At 42.9% G+C, this 23,435-nt stretch overlaps 1 protein-coding gene across 5 annotated transcripts; it reads right to left on the bottom strand.

Moving 5' to 3' along the window:
* Positions 1 to 89: 89 nt before the first annotated feature.
* On the bottom strand, positions 90 to 23,375 carry dnm3a (dynamin 3a). 5 transcript variants are annotated; one of them, XM_086089970.1, is made up of 22 exons: positions 23,150 to 23,375; positions 22,415 to 22,716; positions 20,229 to 20,302; positions 19,739 to 19,888; positions 19,462 to 19,665; positions 18,397 to 18,495; positions 17,736 to 17,896; positions 17,523 to 17,665; positions 16,886 to 17,021; positions 15,937 to 16,004; positions 15,721 to 15,859; positions 15,564 to 15,650; positions 15,394 to 15,464; positions 15,248 to 15,308; positions 13,840 to 13,866; positions 13,020 to 13,124; positions 9,376 to 9,485; positions 5,943 to 6,048; positions 4,057 to 4,218; positions 2,616 to 2,833; positions 2,425 to 2,544; positions 90 to 412 (listed from the first exon to the last, which is right to left on the bottom strand). In XM_086089970.1, exons 2-22 carry the CDS (start codon positions 22,549 to 22,551, stop codon positions 379 to 381), a joined length of 2,412 nt encoding a protein of 803 aa, XP_085946096.1. In that variant the 5' UTR covers positions 22,552 to 22,716; positions 23,150 to 23,375; the 3' UTR covers positions 90 to 378. The 5 variants fall into 5 exon arrangements, with proteins under 5 accessions (XP_085946096.1, XP_085946094.1, XP_085946095.1 ...); XM_086089968.1 differs by having other exon boundaries at positions 5,937 to 6,048; positions 23,150 to 23,374; XM_086089969.1 differs by having other exon boundaries at positions 2,425 to 2,541; positions 5,937 to 6,048; positions 23,150 to 23,374.
* Positions 23,376 to 23,435: the final 60 nt, after the last annotated feature.

The raw sequence follows: 23,435 nt of genomic DNA, 5'->3' as shown, positions 1-23,435 counted from the left end.
CAAGGCCTGGTCGCTAGTCAATAGCAGTGCACGTATAGACAAACAAGCATGCCTGGCTGTCTTTCAGATATTCCAAATGACAAGACAAATGATATTGAAAAATAAAACAGCTCTTTATTAAAAAAGAAAGGGTTATAAAATACTGTTCTGTTTCTTTCTCCTGTTTAGAGAGTAGCTGTTATTTACACAATGTTGAGGCACTTGAGGAAGAAAAAAAATAAAATCAGCAGCCAAGGCTAGTGAATGTACAAAACAGGCTCACGACTTGCGGATGTGTGCAGGCGGCAGACGGCGGCAGACGGCGGCCGTCGGGCCGGATCGCACATAGCACAGCTGGATGGGGGTCACCGAGGTTAGGTAGGATTGGGGAGGGTTCTCCTATTTGGCGTTTGGGGCTGCGGGAGCAGGTCTCCTGGGTAAGGGGTGAGGGGGGGGGGGAGATCAGACCAGTGTTAGTTGTGTCTAGTACATTTCAACAGTGGCAGTGGGTTATAAATAGCAAAAAATAAATTCTTCTTAAGGGTACGGAGAGGTGAGTGGAAGACAATAGTTAGCATGCATCAACAGCTTTCTTGAGTCGGTAAATATATTTGAACCCTCCCCTTATATTCACATCGTAAGAGGTGCCTGTTAAGTTGGCAGCCAGTTACAAAAGCGCTGCAAATGTTCCCACTTTTTCACCCTTCTTTGTCATTTAATGTTCTTTGTGCATCTCGCTAACCCTAACTACTAACTTTAAAACGACCCATAAAATAACAGGGGGGGGGGGGTCAAGCAGCCTTTTCGGAACCTAAAATGGTTCCTGGGTCAGTTTTTATTGTGTTTGTTGTACTAAATTTGACATCTGTGGTGTTATTTATCATCTCTACTCCATTGATGCTGAGGCATTTGAGTACATTTGGGCCCCAGGGAGGATTCACATTTGGGTTTTGGAGCTGACAAAGCTTGGAAAACACTTTGTCTTTAAGGAGGACCCGACCATCTAAAACCATCAGTCAGATTCATCATTTGAACGCGTAATGAAGAAGCAAGCCGAGTTATTGATGATAAGGAGGAGGCGAAGAGAAGAAAATTATTGATTTTTTTAGTAGATAACATTGGGAGAGTGAGAGTTTGATCCCCCACGCATGCATTTCAGGAGCGTTTATTTGCCAAACTGTTGCACATCTTCATTCCAGTTTTGTTTCCCACGTAACCCAACCTGATGTGGAATTATGCAGGGGTACATTTTTCAGGTTTCTGTACTTAAATATTTGATCTTCTGACCAATTTTTTATTTCACTCCCTACATTTGAAAACAGATCGCTGTACTTTAGACTCCTTACTTTGTCTAAAAAAAATAATAAAAAATTAAACCCCTGTGGATGATGACACAACATACAAAAGATGTAAGTAAGAGTTTAGCGTGTTAGTTTTAAATTTCCTATTTTGTTGGTGGTCCGTGAATGCACCTTGTGCAGCATCAAACGAGTATTTTTTTCCCCCAGCTTCTCTCCTGATGAAGCCACATGCCAGCTGCATGGCATTACTACTTTTATGATTCTCTTGGTTTTCAGGACTTTGAAAATATCTTGTGTTATTATAGTTTTGGAATTTTCATTTTAGTTAGTTTTTATTTCGTTTTGAGATTATTTTATTTTTTATTAGTTTTCAGGGTAGTTGTTAGTTTTAGTTTGAAAAAATGCTTAATTTTTGCTTAGTTTTAGTTAGTTCCGGTATTAGTTTTCGTGTTTTTTTTTAAATGTGTATTACTTGTGTGCAATATTTAATAAACACCATGGTAAAAGGAAAAAAAGTAACACGTTTCTTACCTAGTAGTTGTGCCATGTTATCGAAACGGGTATTGTTATAAATATTTTTTTTACTTTTACATAGTAAGAGTTAGATCAGTACTTCTACTCTTTCCATTGCTATTTTTTATACAAATACCTACTTCTACTCTTTCATGCTTTTGCCACCTCTAACTATAAGAGGAGAGACGAAAGGCATTGTTACGGTGGGATAGAAATCGTCAAGGAAAGGAAAAGAGGTGGACCGCGAGTGGGAAAGAACCTAAGGAACCTTGGAGAGCGCAGAGGAAATGAGGCAGGGAGAAAAGGGAGAGACGGGCCAAGAAGCTGGGGAGGAACCAGAGTGAAGAAATGTACGAGACAAAGAAGTTAAGAGTGGAGGGAGGGAAGAAAAAAAATGAGGGAAATCTGGGACGGCAATAAAACGTGCGAGCAGAAAAACGAGGAAAAAGTGAGCGGGGCGGGGGAGAGACGGAGGGCAGCTCGACGGGCCCGTTGTCTCTGGCCGAGGTAGAAAGCATGCAAAAGGGGTCCGCTTCGCCCGGCAATATGAGAAACACATTGCGCAGCGGACCCCCGCCCAGCTCGAATAACAGCGCCGTGCAGCCACGAGCCCGAACCGTGCAGCTTCTACCTGGGCACGCAAGTTGGGCCGGGTAGCCGCTGGTTGGCGTGGACGGGCACGGGCGGGGCGCGGCCACGGGTTCGAGACTTGCCGCCGGTCGTTGACTTTTTAGGGAGCGTGGTGGAGCTGCTTTAAGGCGGAGAAGTCGTGATGCCCGCGGCTTTGGATGCTTTTGCACGAGCGCGGGGAACACTGCCTACCTGGAGTGCTGCGTGACGGCGTACGAGGGGTCCCACGGGGAGGCGTAGCCGGAGGTGGAGATCTCGCTGATGATGCCGATCGCGGCCTGCAGGGCGGCGTGCTTGCCGAGGACTTGCTCGCGATGCTGCCGCTGATCGGGTGACTCATCCATCAGCGCCGAGCAGTCTCCCAGAGCGTAGAGCTGAGCCAGCAGCTCCAAGCTAATGAACTCTTTCACCTTGCCAGAGGGATTATAAACAGATGCGACAAGTCAAACACCATAGAGATGCTGTCAGGTGATATTTCATACGGCTTTATGGCATTTCTTACAAGGGGGGGATAAAAATATGACATAGGATAACAGTTTTCTCTTTTTGAGCCACTGGAAAATAATTCAATGGAGTGGAACCGCTAAGGGTGAAAACAATGCATTCCAGTACACTGGTCAACCTCATAATTGTGCGGAATTTGAAACAATTTGTCCCAAAAGAAATATAAACCTCCAACATCTGTTTCACTGTCAACCTATTGCCACTAGAAAATATACAGTTATATTTAGATATTTGCAGGGATAGGGACCAAGCCGTGCCATGAATAGCGGAATCCTGTGAGTAATTAAAAAAAAAGGAAAAAGATTAGAATTGCCTAAAGATGCCACAAGATAACTTACAAAGCACTTTTTTTTCTATTAGACAAAGCTATGGCCTTTCAAAATGAAGCTCCTCCTCAGTCTAAAAATGGTGATTAGCACTAAGATTCCACCAGATGGCACCAAAGCAATATTTTTATGAGACATTTCAAGAATTTTCATTGTTAGAAAAAAATTAGCCCCCCAACACCACTGACACGAAATTGGGTGGATATGTCTATCATTACACTACGTTATGAAAACGGACATCGAAAAGCTAAATAAAACCACACATTTGTTTGTATTATTGTTGTAATCTGATTTTTGACTTTCTGACTTGTTTGGTAGAATTTTGTGAAGTTGTCGTAGTTAATGCTTAAAAGACTGCATGTCAAAGTGTTTAACTAATTGACGTAGATAAATGAACTGTTTATATGTCTTTATTTCAGCATAAATATAAATAAATCTGATATTGTAATTGTAATACACATTAATTTATTGCTGTTTATAAAAAAAAAAATACATGGGAAGAGGACCATGAAAAAATAATCGCATATTAAATCAGTGTTGAGGGGGAAATATTACATTATTTTTCAAAATTGTTCAGCCCTATTGCAAATGCTTATTTTTCTATATTTTATTTGTATTTAATCAATTATACTTATTATAATCTGGACGGCAACCAGTCCCGGACTCAGCTAATGATAGACACCAGCTATCCTAATGAGGACAAGAGCTGCACAAAATGGCGACTCAGCGGTTAAAAGAACATATGCCATCCAAGTCAAGCGGCTTCTCATGAAAATAGCACACAAAAAAAGTGTTAAGCATACGCTGTTGATCATCAGGTGCATGATGGCCTTGGGCATCAAGTCCTTGACAGTCTTATGAATGATGCCCATGTAGGAGTCCACCAGGTTGCGGATGGTCTCCACCTGGCGCTCCAGCTGGGGGTCCGTGAAGTTCTCGGACGGCCCGTTGCCCTGCGCGTCCACCTTGGTGACACGCACAAAACCATTAGAGAGTGTTTTCAGTAACGAGAGGGAGTCGAACGCCATTAGCTGGGACTCAGAGCAAAATGAGGGGGGAGTTATACGAGGGAGTGGGCAGGAGGATGAAAAAAAAAAAGGGGGGGGGGTGAAGAGACGGGGATCTGCTGATTAGAACCAGACTGGAACACACACACATTGCAGTGACATCACTGGCCAAGAATGTTGCGCCGAGGAGCCAACGACAGCGCGAGATGCGAGGAGTGCGGGGGCTTCACACATGAGAAGAGGGGGTGAAAAGGGGTTACAGCAGCAGGGGTGGGCAAAGGATGGCCTGCGGGACACATGTGGCCCAACACGCAGCATTTACGTCATCAAGACTCCCACAAGATTTTGCAGGCATTTGCCTGTTTTTTTAACTTAAATTTGAGTAGTTCAAATGTATTTATTTAATGTCGTTTTTTTAATTCATTTACCTAGTTAATAAAATCAAATGCACATTTTACACACCTTTATATATATATATATATATATATATATATATATATATATATATATATATATATATATATATTTTTTTACCTCATCTACAAATGACCAGGCTTATTAAGAGCACTGTAATATTTGTTGCAATTTTTCCCCTAAAATTGATTTAAAAAATAATTATTTTTAGTCGTGTATGTTAGTTGTATCTAATTATTTAATTGCACTTTTTTTTAACCTCATCTACAAATTAGGTAGATTGATTAATTTGTCAGTTTATTCCTAAAAAGTCATTAATTAAAATCCAGTAATTTCCAGTTATATATTGAAATAATTGTACTATTGATTTATTATAAATAATAAAACAATGTATAGATTTAATTAATTTAATAATTTATTTAAATATGAATTAACTAAAATGTAGAAAAATTTGCTTTTATGATTCTAATCAACTATATCACATAAATACTTGACTTTTTTATTTATTTTTTTACCCCATCTAAAAATCACCTGCCCCATCAAGAGTCCAGTACTATTTAGGTACATTATTTTGTCAGTCGTTTCCTGAAAATTTATTAAAATACAGTGTTCCCTCGTTTTCCGCTGGGGTTAGGTTCCAAAAAATACCCGCAATAAATGAAATCTGCGAAGTAGCTAGCTTTATGTTTTACATTTCTTATAAATGTTTCAGGGCTCTTCTCATCAAGGCATTTACTTTTTCTCACATTTATCTCGTTTAAACATTCTCAATGTTCAAACCTTCATACATTTTATAAAATAGATACATTACTGTAAAAAAAAAAGAAGAAGAAGCAATTGCATTAAAAAAAAATCCGTGATACAGCGAGACCACGAAAAGTGAACCGCATTATAGCGAGGGAACATTAATATTTAATTGTAGTCAGTTGTATAATTCAATTATTATTGATTTATTGCAAGTAATAAAATAACCATTTTTCATGTCACTTATTTTATCAAATAACTGGTTAATTAGATAGCAATGATAATGGATGGGTGGATGGATAATATATCTTAAGTAAAAAATAAAAATGTGAATTATTTTACGATAAAGATGAACTATTTCACGTCACATTTTGACCTACAAATGACCTTGGCCATCTGTTTATTAAAAAAAAAAACACGTATGGGGAAAGCAGGTAGTAGCCGCTAGAAGGTGGGGCTGAAAAGGGGGGCGGGGGGTGTCTCACGACGGGATTCTACAAAGTGGTCAGAGTACTCGCCGTGACCTCCTCAGGGTAGACGCCAGCCCGGAGCAGAGAGGACTTCCAGATGTCCAGCTCCTCCTGAGAGTTGCAGACCAGCTCCAGGAACTTGTAGTCCTTGTACACGTTCCTTCAAGTAAATCATATCGTACACTCAGGAAAATAATATACAATGGCAAAAGAATACACAACGCCTCAAAAGTTCAAAATTCAGTGGAAAACACATGCCCTCAAAAGTCAAACAAAACCGCTTGACTTTACCGCAGAAGGGTATCCGCGACGACTAAAGAGGAAAGGATGAAATGTTGAAATCGCAAATCATCTTTCTCAACTGATATGAATGGAAATCCCATTAATCTGTTCCAAAAATTCCAAGAACAATTTAGTGTGTTTTTTTCTTGGCTAACTGTATTTTATTAAAACAGAGTTTTGTCATAACTGGAAAAAATTTTGGCACCTTTTTTGTTGTTGCTACAATTCACGAACCATGTTGCTCCTTATGGTGTTGCGTCTTGGCCACATGGGGGCAGTATAACAGTAACAGACACACACAAAGAAGAGTTTCACAAATGGTTCAATATTTTTCAATTACAATTGAATAGTTTTACTTTATTTTAGTTTTCTACCCACAGGCATATTCGAAAATACAGTACATAATTCAGTTACATTCCTTTATGTGTTAGTCCCAATACTTTTGTCCATATGGTGTACATAAAATACCCCCCAAAGTCCATATTGTGATATTTGGGGGTGGCGGTTTTACACAACAGAAGTAACCATATTCATTGGCAGCTGTTCAGAAAGCGGTGCAAAAGATGTCCCCCCCCCCCCCCCCACCTTCCTCAGACCCACAGATAATTATGTAATTAGAAAATAATTAGTGTACCATAAAGTTATAATTTACAATCCCTGCAACGTGCCAGGACTCCATGAAGTCTGGCCTCGGTCCACTGTGACCGCAACGCTTTCTTGCGTCGCACTCTACTATCCTCCAACCAATCTTTAGGGGACGATTGCAGCATTGTGGTAGGGATCCTGATTTGGAAGGACACCGGATTCAAAGTAACGGTGATCCAAAGTCATAACGTCTCAGCAGTTACTGACAAGCTCCTTCTGTAACTCATCTACTGTACTGTAAGTTGTATCCTTTCCTCTCGTGTTTGCATTTTATGTCCTTCCACATTATCTATGTGCTTTGGCTGCGCAATCCTCTCAACCAGAAAAAAAAAAAAAAAAAGACAGCAATCTGCGTCCCATCTGTAAGACATTTTTCTTTAATCGCTCGGTTGTTTCTTCCCAGCTCTCACTCTTCCCGCCTCACACTCACAACCTCAAATATGTGAAATCTGTAAGCGTGTGTGTGTGTGTGTGTGTGTGTGTGTCAATGCTGAGCAAAAAAAAAAAACGTGAAAGGGAGAGCTATGAGAAGAGATCAACAAATAGGCCGGAGCTACACTGGGTGAGGCTAATAAGTCAGGGTGTGGTGGCCAACAATGACAGTACGAGAACGCTATTACTCTACAACTGGGCCGAAGAACCTTCTGCGTGCCGGGCCAGATACCGCCCACCAGAGCGTCCTAGTTAGTTAGTTCGTCATGCAGTTCTAAACACAAATTAAGCGATGAACAGGCCCGTGCGCCCCCCCCCCCCCTTTTTCATGATGATGAAAATTTGATCCATTTCAGGCATGCGTCCTTGAGACTTGTTCGTGCTCCCAGTTGTAATACACATGTCCACCTAGTTTCGTTTCAATTGGTGAAACGTGTGCTATATTTTCCTCTAAATTCACAAGACGTGATCAAAGTACGAGCCCCGGAATTCATCCAGCATGGCTGCTTAAAATAAAAATGGCCGACTTCCTGATCCATTTCGGGCATGGGTCTTTCAAGACCTTTTTGTGTGCCTTGTTATGCTAAGCGTAACCCTCCAACTTCATGTCAATCGGTGAAACAGGTGTCGTTCGCTCATGTTTCCAACCTTCTGACTTTCCTCAAAATGATCATCAAACTTTGGCGCCATTCTGCTAAGCCAAAAATCTGTTTCCATCCTTAAAAAGTGGAAGTCAACCCCCCCCCCAAAAAAAAACTTCTTGACAACAATATGTTCTATGCAGCCACACTTGTCTAAATACAATATTCTGGTTAATATTGTGTTAGTGGAATATGAGATAAGCATCAATATATCAATATCACAAGGCGGCCATTTTGCTACTTGCTGTCGAGTGAAAATGACATCATAGTTGCTCAGGTAACAACCAGTCACAGCTCAGCTTTAGAAAACAGGTGAGCTGTGATTGGTTGTTGCCTGAGCCCTGCGCAACTGTGATGTCATCTTGACATCTTCAGTCGACAGCAAGTGGCAAAATGGCCGCCCGCAGAGATGGATAAAAATGGCTGGATCATGCAGCATCATTTGTATTCCACAAATGTAATATTAATCAGACTGTCATGTTTAGACTAGTGAGGTCACATATAGCGTATTATTGTCAAGAAATGTCCGCCGATTCCCACTGTTCATCACCGCTTGCAACTTTCATTAAAAATCAGTTTAGCATGGTTATAAAACTGAAACGGCCCCTGATGTGAAAACGCCCCCATTGCTGGTCTACTCTACAATTAACACACATGCACGCTGTAGTAAAAGTGTTCCCCAATGCAGATTTATCACACATCCCGGCGACATCTTCTGCGAAGGAATTTCTGCTCTAAGCGCGGCTGCTTTCGATTTCAAGACATTTTTCAGATGAGCGAAAATACGAAAAGGAGAAGCAGCACATGAAAAGGAGGAGGGGCAAGATGTTGGTGTTGGTTGGGGGGGGGGGGGGGTGGGGGGTTGGATGCAGAGGACAGCTTTTGACACATTCCTGGCCGATGCCGTTTTATGCGCTTTCGTCCTCCCCTCAACCCCTTCTCTCGCTCTTCTCCTCTTTCTCTGCGGTGAGTCGAGCAATTCTTTCCAAACGAGAGCCGCCTCATCTCTGATCCAAGCTCTCTGGCTTTGATTAGTTGCTTAATGAGCCTGCCGTCGGTATGCTGCGCTCCACACGCTCGCGCATGATCGCAGGTTGTGTGTGTGTGTGTGATTACAGCAGTATAATAAACACAGCGCATATGCGCTGGTCCAATCAGCTCCTATTACACACTTTCCCCCCCCCCCCCCCCTAACTCCTCTTATGTTCTCTCCATCTGTTTCACACACTTTAAGGCAACATATCCGTGCGCTCTGCAGTCTGGCGTATACGTGGAGACAACAAAACCACACCCGCCGCCACCAAATGGATATCCTCTCGGCACGACAGGCGAGAGGAGGTCACAGGAAGGGCAAACGCATCTTCCTGTTTCCTCCCCCTCGCGCACACTTCGTCAAAAGGCCGCAGGAAAAAAAAAACTCCACAGTGAGCAGGTGACGAGGACACAAAAGTACCTCGTCTCACTTACACCAACGCGCACTCACGAACCTTGACTCTGAATGGAAGAGGGCGAACGCGAATTTGCTGGACATGAAGCCCCTCTCGACATCCCGGACCTTGAGGTTGTCCAGCGGGAGCATGTACCTCTTTTCCGTCTCCTGGAAGAAAGCAGCGCGAGCAAAAACACACACACAAAAAAAAGGGTCAGATAAAACTTGACAGCGGTATGCGCAGTAAAATATGACACAGGTGGGGTTTTTATTTTTTATTTTTGCACTCTTGGGCCTTGTGCAGTCACATGTTTGGTACTAAACATTTTTCAGGCTGCGTCTAAAAGGAGAAAGAATCCAACCGTGTGGAGGAACGTGTGAGACTGCAGAAAAGGAGGCTGATACAATCATACGACGGCAGCCGGGAGCGAAGAGGGTTGCTTCAGTGAAAATGGTTGGGAGTGAATGAGTTAATAAATGCCTTTTCTATTATGTGCATTTGAGTAAACAAAACACCCCCAGCCATTATTTTTGTCATGCTGGCACTAAGATTTCCCGCACATGTCGTCTTATTGTGAAAGTGGGGCACAATTGCAGCTTATATGTAAAAGGTCGGGTCTGCCGTTGCAGCTCTGCTGCTGCTGCAATTGCGCGGGATTTCTGTGTGAGAAAGGCTAATAACGGAGAAGCATTCTGAGAAGCAGACAGTGTGGAAGGCAACGAGCACAAGAGCCCAAGTTGGCAGCGAACGAGAACAAGAAAAAAAAAAAGACGCTGGTTCCACATGTGAAAGCCATTACTCAGATTTCGGGCTCCAACGTACAACATTTCTCCAAGAGTGAAGCCCACCCCCCTCCCCCTTAATTTTTAAGAGGGGGGGGGGGCTTCCTAAAGGCCGCTGTGGTAGAAGGTACAGCTGTTGATGAGGTAGTCTTGGATGCGAGTCGGAGGACGTGTGACTTAACACGCAAAGCAAACGCTTCCTTGAATTGCGCTGCGTTTAATGTGTTCAATGGCTATGCAGGTGTGCGTGCATCTGCTTTTTTTTTTTTTTTTTCGCGTTTTTAAAGAAGCACTGGTAGAACATTTTGGACTTCCCTCTCCCTCCCAGTGCTCCCCTGAACCCTACGACTCTCTTCCTCCGTCGACTCTTTCCTTTTTTCTCCCCAAAAGGGGCCCACTTCCTGTAACAGAGGCCGAGGGAAAGAAGAAAAAAAAATGACAGAAAGCGATTGGCGCTGGTACAGCAACATCTGGGATCGTTTTGGACGGGGAGGGGGGAGGAGACTGGATGGAGTATAGGGTGCTCCAGAGGCAGAAAGTAGAGATGAGGAAGAGGAAGGATAGAGAGAGGTTAATTTCGCGGGAGGAGATGCGGAAAAGGGTTTGAGGAGCACTTGAGAGCCGAGCTGGAAAAGCGGGGAGAGAGTGCCGGCGATCCCGAAGTTGATCCCCCGTCAAGCCATATATGGCCGCGGGCTTCCTCCCTAACTCTCTTCTCCTCTCCATTTCCTTATGCTTTCCCGAGCTTAACAGGCAGGACTCCCAATGAGTCAAAGTGCCACGTCGTGAACTGGATACTATCCCGGGAGTGGGCCGGCTACGATAAAGTCCCTGAAACGAGGAGAGACGCCCCCGAGGAGTGAATGGCAGACAAAAACGGACGATCGGGAGACGGCTCGCCGAGACGGGATAAGATGGATGGAAACTTTTGCCGGCGCGGGAAGAGGGACAATGCGGGTGAAGGCTCCTGCTCTGTCATCCCAGTGTTCAGACTACCTGTTCAGGATTTTGGTGGTGTACAGTAGTCTGCACATTGGTTAGACTGTGCATGGAAAGGCTTCAGAGAGGGAAAATGTGTTTTTTTTTCTTTTGCACTCACGCCAACTTTACAAATGTGACGCGTTTGCAGATTTTTTTTTTTAATTGGCTGTCGGTTGACCGTTACTTCAGGTTGCCGCGATAGTCCCATATCGAGTGTTCGCGCAAGGCGACGTAAAGAGTCCATGTGTTTGCAGGCATCATTTTTGCTCTTAAATCTGGCGGTGCGAGGTGTCACGGGTCGGCCTGAAGCGGCGTCTTAATGGAGGTGAGGCGCGGAACAGGCCTCACACGCACATTGGGAGGCGTGTAGATTAAGTGTATGCATTAGTTAGCCGTCTGTTTATCCTCAGGAGGCCCTCGGGACGGCTGAGGCGGGGGTGAAGGAATGCATATCTGCTCAGTGCGCTGCAGCGATAAGAACTCGGGAGACGAGATTGCGCGTTTGTAATCCAGGAAAAAAGGCGTGGAGCGTGCGGGCCTGTTACAAATCAAGGGATGGAGAGGTGGAAAAGTGGGTGTTTGTTGAGCGAGAGGGAGGGGGGGGGGGTGTCTGCTGTAGGAACAGCCATGTGGGATTTCTCTGGGCAAGAAGATCTTGGAAGCTGGTGTTTTGACAAAGCTTCAAATTTTCCAGCCAGGAATGCGCATAGTCCCAGGGAGACTGGCAACCACAGAGAGAAAGAGAGAGAGGGGGGGGGGGGGGGCAGAAAATATAGAGGGGGAAAGGAGGAAAAAGGGAGGTAAAGAAAGAAAAAAGGCGGCGAGGGTCGAGGAAAAATGTTTGTGGACGTAGTGTGGGCGGGAATGTGAGAGTAGGAACTGCGAGAGAGGAAGCAGACACACGCACACACACACACACACATTTGGGATTGTCATTTCATAGATCTGACTTGCGCAATCACGTGGATGACTAAAAAAAAAAAAAAAGCATTCGCGAGTCACACACACTTAAGCTATGGTAAAGCCTTCGCCGGGGATGCCACAGTGATGCCGTCACGGCTTGTGTGAAAGTTAAGGAAAACACTGTGGTTGCTTAAAATAAGCGTGCCTGGGGCTGCTTCGTCTGGGAACGCGCCGTGCCGTGTTGATCTCAAAAGTGACCATGTGTGCGTCGAAACCAATGTATATTTTTCTCCCCCATTTGCATGCCAGCGTGTTTATATCAGGCTCTGCGTGTGTACTGTATACTGTATATACAAGTCAGTCCTCTGTGTGTGCATATGTGTGTGCAAATGTGTGTGTGTGTGTGTCTATGTGTGTGTTTGCTGGTCTTTGTTTGGATTGGGGCAACTCCAGCTGTGTCAAAGTGAGCCGTTCCAAATGCCTGAAATCCCAGAGGAGGAAGAAGAGGGGGAGCGAGGGGAAGAGTGAACGGAGGGCAAGACCAATGAGGGGGGGGGGGGGGGTTGGGGGTTATGTAGCGGCTCAGGTGGTAGAAGAAACACTTGGGTCAAGGATGCTCTTTTTGCCAGCGCCTGCGATATTATGATCATTTGTGAGTTACATATTTATCTACTGCAGCTGTCATTTTTTGCTTTCGATGCCCCCCCCCCCTCCGACATTCATCAGCTCTGACCTCACTTCCTGCCCATCTCCCCATGACGTCAGCCGCTGACCAGACTGTTGTGATGTGTCTGCCTGTCTACACTTGCTGTGCAGACCTTCTGCTCCTGTACAGCAGGCACAGACAGGCAGACAGATGGCAGCCCCACTGACACCAGGAGCGCCCGCTTCGGTCCAAATAGCGTTCCGACCGCCGCTCCAGTTATCTCTCGGCATCGTATTGCGCGTGTGCTTCAAGCTGACTTCTTCTAATAAAGCCCGATTCTCAAAATGTGCTGCTTTCTTTTGAACGTCAAAAAACTTGGAAGGGCTCACCTCGTTGTCCTTGAACCAGGACAAGCTCTCGGTGGTGAGAATGAACCAGTAGTCCTTGGCGATGATGCTGACATTGTTGATGGTAAGCCATCCTTTTCGTATGACCTGCAACAGGGACCGAAAGTCAAGCGTTTTAGACGGTGAAAGCTGGAGAATGGCACTACAACTGGAGAATAGGTTTCGAGATTAAACCAGGGGTCGCTCACAGACACATTTTAGGAAATAGGCAGATCATCTAAGATTTGACTTCTGGGCATGCACTCCAGAGACACAAATATCTTTCTACACAAGCCAATTAAAAGCTAATTTTCCATCATATGTCTCCCTTTAAATTTATGTTAAAATAACAAAACACCCAAAAAGTTGTACACTGTGAACAATACTATTTCAAATAAGCCTGGGTTTGTATAGTGATTAGTGAGGACCCCTGGCTAATGAGGTGGTAAAGAAGGACCCAGCTGGTGAACATAGAGCAAAAGTTGTGAAAATTGATGAGAGATAAAAGTAACACAGAGGGTCACGGAGCAGATCAGACACTTTCCCAGGAGATTGCGGCGCTAAAAGGCAAAAAAAAAGCACTGTCCATCAGGAGGTCAGAACAGGCAGGAGGAGACTGAAAGAAATACTTGTGATGAATAAAAGGAATAAAGGATGGGTAACTAAAGTGGGGCAGAAAGGTTTGATATTAGTAGCGCACGTACACCAGACGACAAAAACACACAATGAAGCAGCACTGTTTGTCAGTGTGCAACCGTCATGCCGACCCAGAATCCTGTGCACACATATGTCCAGCAGAGGCTTAAAGAGATTGGTATCCTACTATTAGTCTTGAGGGAGGGGCCACGCCCTGGAGATGCGGGGGGGGAAAACACAACGAATGATGATGGAATACAACTGTTTCTGGTTCTTTTCAACATTTTGGTCAGGGATGCTGATTGCAACTTTTGAACAACGGTGTCATGAAAGACGCCCGTGACAATTTGATTCGGCCAAAGGGCCCCTTGGTTTGAATGCAGCGGCCAAGAACAAATCATCATTGGGAAACACTTTAATAAAATGCTTAGTTCATTAACTATGACTCATTTGTGTGTGTCATTAAAACACAAGAAAGACAAGAACGATGGTGGAAAAGCTTGTGAACGTGTTGAATGGGCATGTTAACAGTAATTCCTCACTATATCTGGGATCACTTATATGACATTTAAAAAATGAATTAGGCTGAAAAACATTAACTTGACGGCTATAGACGTCAACAATTCTATTAGTTTAACATTTTTTCCCACTTTAGTTAACAAGAGTATGAAAGCCTAGTTTTTTTTGGGATTAAAACAGATATAAAATTTGTGATTAATTGTCATGCGATGAATTACGCTTAAAAATTTTTCATTTTTTATAATTTTTTCTTTAAAAAAAAGATTATTAAAAAAAAATGTAAAGAAAAGATTATTAAAAAATAAGGGCATCAGGCGATTACAATTTGTAATCGTAATTAATCGCATGACTTCACTAGTTAACTCACGATTAATCACAAATTTTATATCTGTTCTAAATGTACCAAAAAATTATCTCTAGGTTTCCAATACTCTTGTTAACAAAAATGGTAAAAAATGGTAAACTAATAGAAATAGTTCAAATGAATTTTTGACGTCTATAGCTGCCAATGGCAGTGAATGAGTTAACAATGTGTATTTAAAAAAAATTACAAATAAATAAATCATTTTATCACAATTGCACCTTTCTGTGTGATGTGCGTACACTCGCGGATGACAACAAGGCGCTCTAAAGGCCCCGTTTTAGCAACGCTCAAATAAACATAAAATAAAAATAGTTCAAAGCTCTATCGCCACAATTGAGTTTTTGTTCAGAGTTCTCAGTCTTTGTATCACCAAATCTCTGAATTGATTTTACAGGTCTTTAAATAAAGTTTCATCATGATTACAGCATATGGGAGGGGATTAAATTATAAAACAACTTTTTAATTCCGATTCTCATAAATCTTATGTATTTTATATACATTTTATGCTTGCAATTTTTTATTTTGTGTTCAAATACTTTTACAAGGTTGTTTTTTTTTCAAGTTTAAATGTAGGAGATGTAAAGCACATTGGGATGGAACATTTGAAGTTATGAACAATTAAAAAGCTTTTATGTGGTCTCTATTGTGGATTTTCATCTATTGTAGGTGCACTGAATGTAATTATAGTAGGCAGCCATGCCTTAATTCTCACCTGTTGCACTCCACTGCCAGCAACCATCTTGTTATCGCTGCGGTGGCACTGAGATTGAGCACTGATAGAGACAAAGGTGTATTAAAAAAAAAAAAATAATAATAATAATAATCTTGTTTGAAAGCGCATCTCTGAGGTTTACTCACTGAGTGAAGCCGATGAAGTCTTCATGTTTGGTATTAATGTACGCGAGCTGCATGTCAATGAGCAGAGAGATCTGAGAAGAGGAAACATACGTGAAATGGACGGAAAACAGAAAGTCGAGCGATCCGGTTAATGAAAAGCAAATGCGCCGGTCTGAATGTGCGTGACTGACCTGATCTCGGCATATGCTCTCTTGTTCTCGGATTTCGGCGGTGACAAGCCTCTCCGTTTCTTCCCGCAGCTTGGGAAAAGAACTGAGCTTTAGGGAGAAGAGGTCGCTTTAGTGAAGGCACACGACGACAGTGACGTATGGCTCTGTCGAGTCATACCTTATTAAAGCACTCGTATATGGTGGCAACCAGTTCCTTGCAGACCATGTCGACAAAACCGAAACATGGAATTTTTAGTTTGGAGATCTGTTTCTTTACAATGGCCTGAAATGCCATGTCGGGGGTGAACAGGCCCGTCCTGCAGGTCCGCCAAGGAAGAAAGTTATACAACAACATCATCATTTCGTCCACAGTAAAAGTAAAACATGAAACCACCTGACGCCGTGAATGTTCCTTATAGCATAGGCGATCTCCATCCGCAGCTTCCTTTCGTCACACTTCATCTGAGACACAACAGAAGCAACATATATGAAAGTTGCAAACAACAAACTGATCCTTGGACATTAGTTTTCCTAGCGAGTTAACTACTGCATTCTTGAGATTTCTTGGTGCGTCCCGTTATGAAATATGCCCACTCAGATTTGTGTTGATCGTTGAAACAGCTCTATTTTTTCCCCTAATTTTCCGAGAATCCACAAAATGACTGCCTAAGCATCATACCATGCTCTCCCTACTTATAAGTAAAAAAAAAAAAAAGCTCACTGGTGCTCATTGTGTGAAGGTCCTAGTCCTGGTTCATCAAAGTACGAGCCTGGAAATTACCCCAAATGAGCATTTCAAACTAAAAATGTCTGTCTTACTCTCCAATTTCGGACAGAGGTCCTTGAGACTTTCCCCATGTGCCTTGTTATAATAGACATGACCACTAGTGATGGGAAAATGAAGCTTCATGAAGCACTTGTGATATTTTTTGACTCCCCTAGATGGTGCTCTTGATTTAAATATAAAGGCTAGTGCAAAGGAAATTGATTACATTTCCACTGCATCTTTCAACCAAGAGTGGCATCGAGAGGAGTCAAAAAGTATTACAAGTGCTTCATGAAGCTTCATTTTCCCATCACTAATGACCACCCATTTATACGTGTACATTGAAATTGATGTGTCCACCACAATCAAAACATATTTCATCATCAATCTTTAAAGCCATTCTCCACCCACATGAAATGGCAACAAAAAAAGCTTTGCAATTTAGTGCCCATCTATATAGGATACTTTTGCCCTAAAATGGTAGGTTCAATTTATTATCCTGGCTCTTCTTCAAAATTTCTACTGCCGTCAAGAACCTTGTTGAATCCCCACAAAACACTAAATAAGGTACGCGCACTTTGTGCAGTTGATAGGGGAAGCGCTCGTGGAAGATCTGGTTGATCCTTGCACCTCCCGACAGGTGTACGGTGTTTACTTCGTCGGCAGAGCCCTCGATCAACTTCTCAAAATCGCCACCCAGTTGCTGCACAAGCCTGAAAATAGAAAGAAATGACAGGAGACCAGAAACCACCAAAGTAAAAAAATAATAATACAGTGAACCCCCGCCTATTTACGGATTCACCTATTAACAGTTTTTGTGCCAAGATGTGGCCAAAGCCTGGGCTGACTAGGAAAGTCGTCATTGGTGTCAATTACGTCATGTGGTGCCGCCTTGAGATACGAGGGGGGCCGAATTCAAATCTGAGCATTTTGCAAGCCTTTTATCAGCTTTTACAACTAATCCATGGGACTCATTCTGACATGTTGAAAAACTGTGGGGGGGGATGATAATGACAGAAGGTAACCTTTAAAGATTTTTTATTTTTTTTGCCCTACTAAGGGGCCTCTTAATCATCTAGAAGACATTTAATTTCAAGGCAAATGTAAGATGGTGAGTTTTGGTATACAGTTTTCACACATTAAACTATAAACAGACCAATTATTAACATTTTTAAGGGCTAGCAGGGGTTTACTGTACATTTTCAGTGACTGACTTGATGAGGGTCTTGGTCCTGCTAATGGGGTCATCCGGATTATATACTTTGTACGTGTTGACTTCTTTATTGATGGGCACAAGTAGGCACTGCAGGTGACTGTAGAGCGCAGGAAGACTGTCCCGGATGTGGTTTGTCAATTGCTGCAAACAAATCAACTGTGAGCAAAAATTGGCACAGCGCGACTTTGTCTGACTCGTCTGCCAGTCGGACCTGGTTGAGGGACTTCTGTAAGTACGGCGTGCCCATTCTGTCACACATGTGCCTGTAAGCCGGGTGCGACAGGAAGAACTTCTTCTCCGCTTGCAAGGCTGTTTTAATATCCTTTTTCCCATCGATGTCCTTTTGACTGCGGTTCACTAGCCCAATATATCCTGGAGAGGGAAAAAAACGTTTTTTTTTCTTTAAGAAGAAAGAAAAAAGAAAAAAAAGGGAAAAAAACAATGTACCACCTTTATTCTATAACGCTATTCAGTATAGAGCGGGGTAAACACATACCAAAAATTTAGCCAAATTTGAGAACGCACACTGATAATCGGGCAAAATGTTAGCATTTGGAGAAGGCCATATAAAAAAAAAAAAGCTGTGCTGATATCTCCAGTGACGTGATGGTTTTAACTCCCAAGTTCTATTTTGCTTTCAGAAAAGTCCAAATGTTCCACTTTGTGTGCATTCCATTGTAGATGTTACTAAAATGAGGCTCCATGACTAAAGCTGCAGCTCTGCGCTGGTGCCTTCGGGGGCTTTTTTTTTTTCTTCCTGTGGATAATGCATTAAAGTGTTTTTGGAAGAGCTACGAAGGAGCCCCACACCTGGTTTTGCTTCTCAGTAAATCCTTATCTCATCACACACACACACACACACAATGACTCACCTCTTTTCAGTGGAAGCAATCTATTCTCTAGTATTTCCCGAGCATCTGTTCCTTTATCCATTAGGTCCAGCATGGTGATCACACCTATCGTGCGCAGACCTACCATAGAGTGGGGGAAGGGGAGTGGTCAATTATACAGATTTTACCCAGTGCCAATTAAGATTTTAAAGGGCTCGTTCTCATGGAAAATTGACTTTTTAATGGCTTGTACACAAATACGTGGGAGTATCAGCCCAGCCATCAAGTGTTCATTTAAACAACAAAGTCAATCTTTGGCATTTCTAAATAAGCCTTGGGCAAGCACTTTGGAATTTGTCGCGAGTTATTGTGGCTAATATAAATATCCACCCCTCTTTCAGGCAACTTCTAGACTCTACTGTCCGAATCACTATCTCAAAGTCAACAGGTAAGCAGAACTGAATTCAATTATGATATCTGAGATGGGCCAACTTCCCGGAGGCGTTGCTACGGAGAATTCTGCATCGACAGAGCTGGCCAGGTTTTTGTGGAGAAAAACCCACTTCTCTGAAAAGAGTATCCCTAATGCGCTTTGTCTTATTAAATTGACTTTCAAGCTGCTGTTAATTAACATTGAATAGCGCCACATTCTGTGTTAAATGTTGCCCCCCTCGGCATCCATTGCAGCCTTGTCCTCCTGCAAGGGGGATTCCCACTATCTGTGGTCTGTTTTGAAGGTTTCTTCTGTTTTTCCCCACATGGGTTTTTTTTCCTTACCCTCTAGCCATTTCGTGATGAAGGGTTATATAAATAAATACATTTGACTTCACTTGACTATGCGCAGAGTAGCATTCCGCTGAGTAGCGTAGACTTGACTGTTCAGTGAAGTTGTTTGGTGATGTGCCATGTACATGGGTCTGCATAATAATTGAAGATTAAATCAGTGGGTTGGTGACGAAGTACTTATTCAACGATTGAAAATACAGATGTCGTCTCCGTGGGGGGGCCATATTTTGCCCTTAAAACGTCCATAACCTAATAACATTTGCACTGCATTTACGCATTAAGGGATCAAATTAGAAAGTTAGCGGCAGGCTCCAAACTCACCCTGTGGGTCGACATCTTTGGCCAGTTTGAGTGCATCCGAGTTGGCCAGGTCCATGTTGGCAGGCGTCACGGCCAGGAGGAGGCAGTTCTCCTTGGAGATGTACTGCATGATCATGTCTCGCACTTGGTACTCGATGTCTGCCGGCTGGTCGCCGACAGGAACCTTGGTGATGCCGGGCAAGTCCACGAGGGTCAAGTTGAGAACTGCGCCAGACAGATGTTCATGTGCTTGGAGTGGATTTCGTTAGTGATGATGAGAGCCACGAGGTGAGATTACCGTTGGGAGAGAAAATGCGGAGGTTAATAGGGATGGGAGAGATGCCTTTGTTGTTTCCCGTGAGCCTGCCGGTTTCTGCCTCGATTTCTTGGCGGATCTCATCAAAATCGGAGAACCTCTTCCCCCTGCAGTGCAAAAATTCCCCGTACTCTATAGAGAGACAGGAACGGACAGTATAAACATCAGATAGTAATAAACAATTCAAATTTAATCTGATTGAGAAAAAGCAATTCCAGATTTGTGGTGAAGCGCTGCCTCCATGAGTGAAAATACGAGCCCTACTTTTATTGTCTTCATTAGGGGCAATCTGGATTGTGTCATCGCCCAAGGAACACAACTCCCTGCACTGTCAAAATACAAGGAATTCTGCAGAGAGGCCCGAAAACCGACTGCTTTTTCTCTTTTACTCCATCTAGTGGCAGCTCCAAGCACGCGCGAATAAACACAACTGTCAACATTCACACGTCGGATCATCAGAAGTCTTGCTCACCATTGTCGGAGTGATGCAGCTGCAGGACCAAAGGTCTGCGAGTGACAATTCCAGTACCGCGGGGAAGGAAGTCCCTGTCAGAGAAAATAAAACATACACGCACACTGAAAAGGAGAAGGAAACTCATACTGACGCCAAGGCAGTCGCACATATTTGTCTGGAACACTTTAAAAATATATATATATCCTATTTCCCATGTAAATCTTGATTTAGGAAGTTTGTTTTTACCGCATCCTGCTCACATTGCTGGCAGAGAGCCCAAATTGGGGGTGTCAAAACGTACAGTCAAACAAAGGAACTGAAACATATCAATGCACGATCAGGAAGGCGAGTACAAAAAGGCCTTCAGGCATTACTTTGAAACAATTGCTAATTGGGCTGCAGGGATTTCAACTGGTCTCCTCATCAACGAGCTACATTGTCTGGAAGAAAAAAAAATTCTTGGGACTTCTTGGAAGCTTACTGAGTCACAAGGCAGCATGCTCTTTTTTTTGGGGACAGAATTAAATGAGCTCTCGTCACATTGCATGTCACTATCTCCCTTGGACTTTACTTTGGGATCTTATCACGCTGTAACACAAAACTGTGTGTTCATTTTTGTCCCACTGGGGAATACAGTAGATCACAATCCATTCTGTGACAACTTTAAAAACAAGGTTTCCCATAGGAAATCATTTCAATTTGTTCCAGGCTCAAACAGTTGAAGCCATAAAATATTTGATCGTACAGGCAATGTTTTGAGTCAAATGTCAATATTCCAAACTGCCGGTGTAAAAACAAGTTAACTAGTATCAAATAAAACTAGAATCAATTCAAATGACTCCTCCCTGTGAATATGCCGACAGGCACCTAATGGACAGTTTAAAAAAATGTGTTGTTTATTCATGCCATTGATAATAATTGCTTTTTAACTACAGTACATGCTATTTATGTTAGCATTTGCTTGGTAAAATTATCTATCCAACCATTTTTTTTTAAAGCACTTGTCCTCATTAGAGCGTGTCATGGCGAAAAGCAGCGCCAAATTCAAATGATATCAAGAAAATGGTGTATTTTGGGTCAAATAGGAAACAGATTATATACACACCGAAAAGCAAGAAGAACCAGCCATGAAAGATTTCAATTTACATCACCAAGACAACACCAATCTCAAAAGACAAACAGCAATTTTGTTTTATCGCAGGAACCGGTGACAGTTTGTTTTAAGTACGAAATTTGTGTCCTCCGTAAACATGGTCAGACTCAGGACATAGTCAATTCTTAATTAGAAACGTGTATGGTGGCTTCGAAAAAGCAGCTGTACGGACGGCGCACCCACGATTAAGACGAGACGCACTGGCTTTGCAGCCAGAAGGTGCAGCAACAAAGTGGCGCGAATGTTATACTTAACGTGTTAAATAGCTGAGTCGGCCTATTAATTTGGAGACTTTGAAAAACATGCGGGGCAAACATAACATTTTATTGAATTTTTTTTAACCTAACTGAGTTGACTTCTGTGAAAAATTGAGCTCTTTCCATTAATGTTGGTTTGCTGTTTTGTGCCTTGAATGAATGTTTGTATGCAAAAGAGCCGTTTCTACTCGACAGTATTTTTTTTATTTGCTTCAAAAATGATCTAGCCCGACTTGACGGTTGCTTCCATCTGACATCACTTGACAATGGCCACCCCCCAATGGAGACATAGAACTTCAATGACAAAACATACTTTATAAGATTAGAAAAATATATTTATATTAATTAGTAGATTAATTTAGTTATTTGACATGACTTCACAATAACAACGTGATTTGTACTGCTTGTGAAGATGTGCCACTATATCCCTGCATTAAGTTATTTGGTGAATGTATGAAATGTTTTTAAGATATTCCTTTATTTATATAAACACTTTTTTTTTTATAATTCTGGAGGTCAAAATGTGTGAATTTATTACCATCAGCCATCTTTGGCGTTCACATTGTTGGCACATTTTGAGGTCACAACTGGTGCAATTGAATTTCGCTTTCGTGGAATGCAGCACTACTTTACTGCCATTGATGATTACGCTAGGATGCATTTAATGTCATGTTGCTCATAACGGTACAGTGGACAGAGAGTGAAAATCCCCTAATAGTTAGTTCAATATGCAAAAAAATAAATAATCCCAAACACCACTATGATCCAATCAGTTAACATTTAGTGGAACTTACCTGCCCACAAAGTTCTCCAGCACTGAACTCTTCCCAGAACTCTGGCCGCCCACCACTGCAATCTGCGGCAGAAGGAGGCTGTAGCTCAGACCCGCGGTGCCCAGGGCGTCCTGGAGGCGATTGATCATCGAGATCATACTGCACGGCGACGACGGTGGTGGTGGTGGTGGTGGTGGTGGAGGAGGAAGGGGAGGTAGTGGTGTTGCTGTGAAGTCGGAATTTCCGAGCCCCGGAACGCCCCCCTGAACTCCCCCTCAACTTTCAAGAGGGCTGCCCCGCCGCGTATCAACAGCAAGTTGGAGCTAAAGGGGGATAAAGAGACACTCAAAATCAACACTTCACAAACCATAAAGACACAAAGGCGACAGAAATGGATACGTTGTAGCACATGATGAATACACAATGCTATTATCGTCACATGATGCATTCAAGAGCCACCCAAGTGTTACGTTCAATGACACTCTCGCGACGACCCATCCCGCTGTTGCCCTTAGCAACGGCGCAACCAAACTCTTAGTTTTCTTGACCAATTTACGACGAGTGGACTCTTACATTTATACGACTTGTTTAAGAAAAACTTAAAAGGGGCTTGGTTTAGGGGCGTGTTTGCTAACTTGTTAGTTCACGAGAGCAAGCGTCCAGATTTCAGGCGAACCAGCAACCGTTAATAAGTAACACTAAGGCTTATTTTGTTGACCTCCGGTTCACTTTTCACACGGTTTCACTTCTTCTTACCTGCGTGTAGACATTTAGGAAGTTAGTCGCGATGATGAGTGGGCTCCACGGTTAGCTTGGAAGAGGAGAAGGGAGGAGGAAAAAACAAAAACCACCCAACTTTTTGACAGCTAACGGGCGCGAAACGTCTGCGCATGCGCGCCAGGCAACTTGATTTGTAAAAAAGTCCCGTCATGTAAACAAACATTTATATTTGTGAACTCCCGTTCCTTTTCCAATACAGCAAACTGAAATGATCGAATTAAACATGTGTGTGTGTGTGTGTGTGTGGGGGGGGGGGGGGGGG

This window comes from Leptonotus elevatus, chromosome 11, assembly GCF_054856555.1.
Source record: "Leptonotus elevatus isolate MCC_2025b chromosome 11, RoL_Lele_1.0, whole genome shotgun sequence".
Lineage (NCBI taxonomy): Eukaryota > Metazoa > Chordata > Actinopteri > Syngnathiformes > Syngnathidae > Leptonotus > Leptonotus elevatus.
This window is presented reverse-complemented; position numbering and strand designations above follow the sequence as displayed.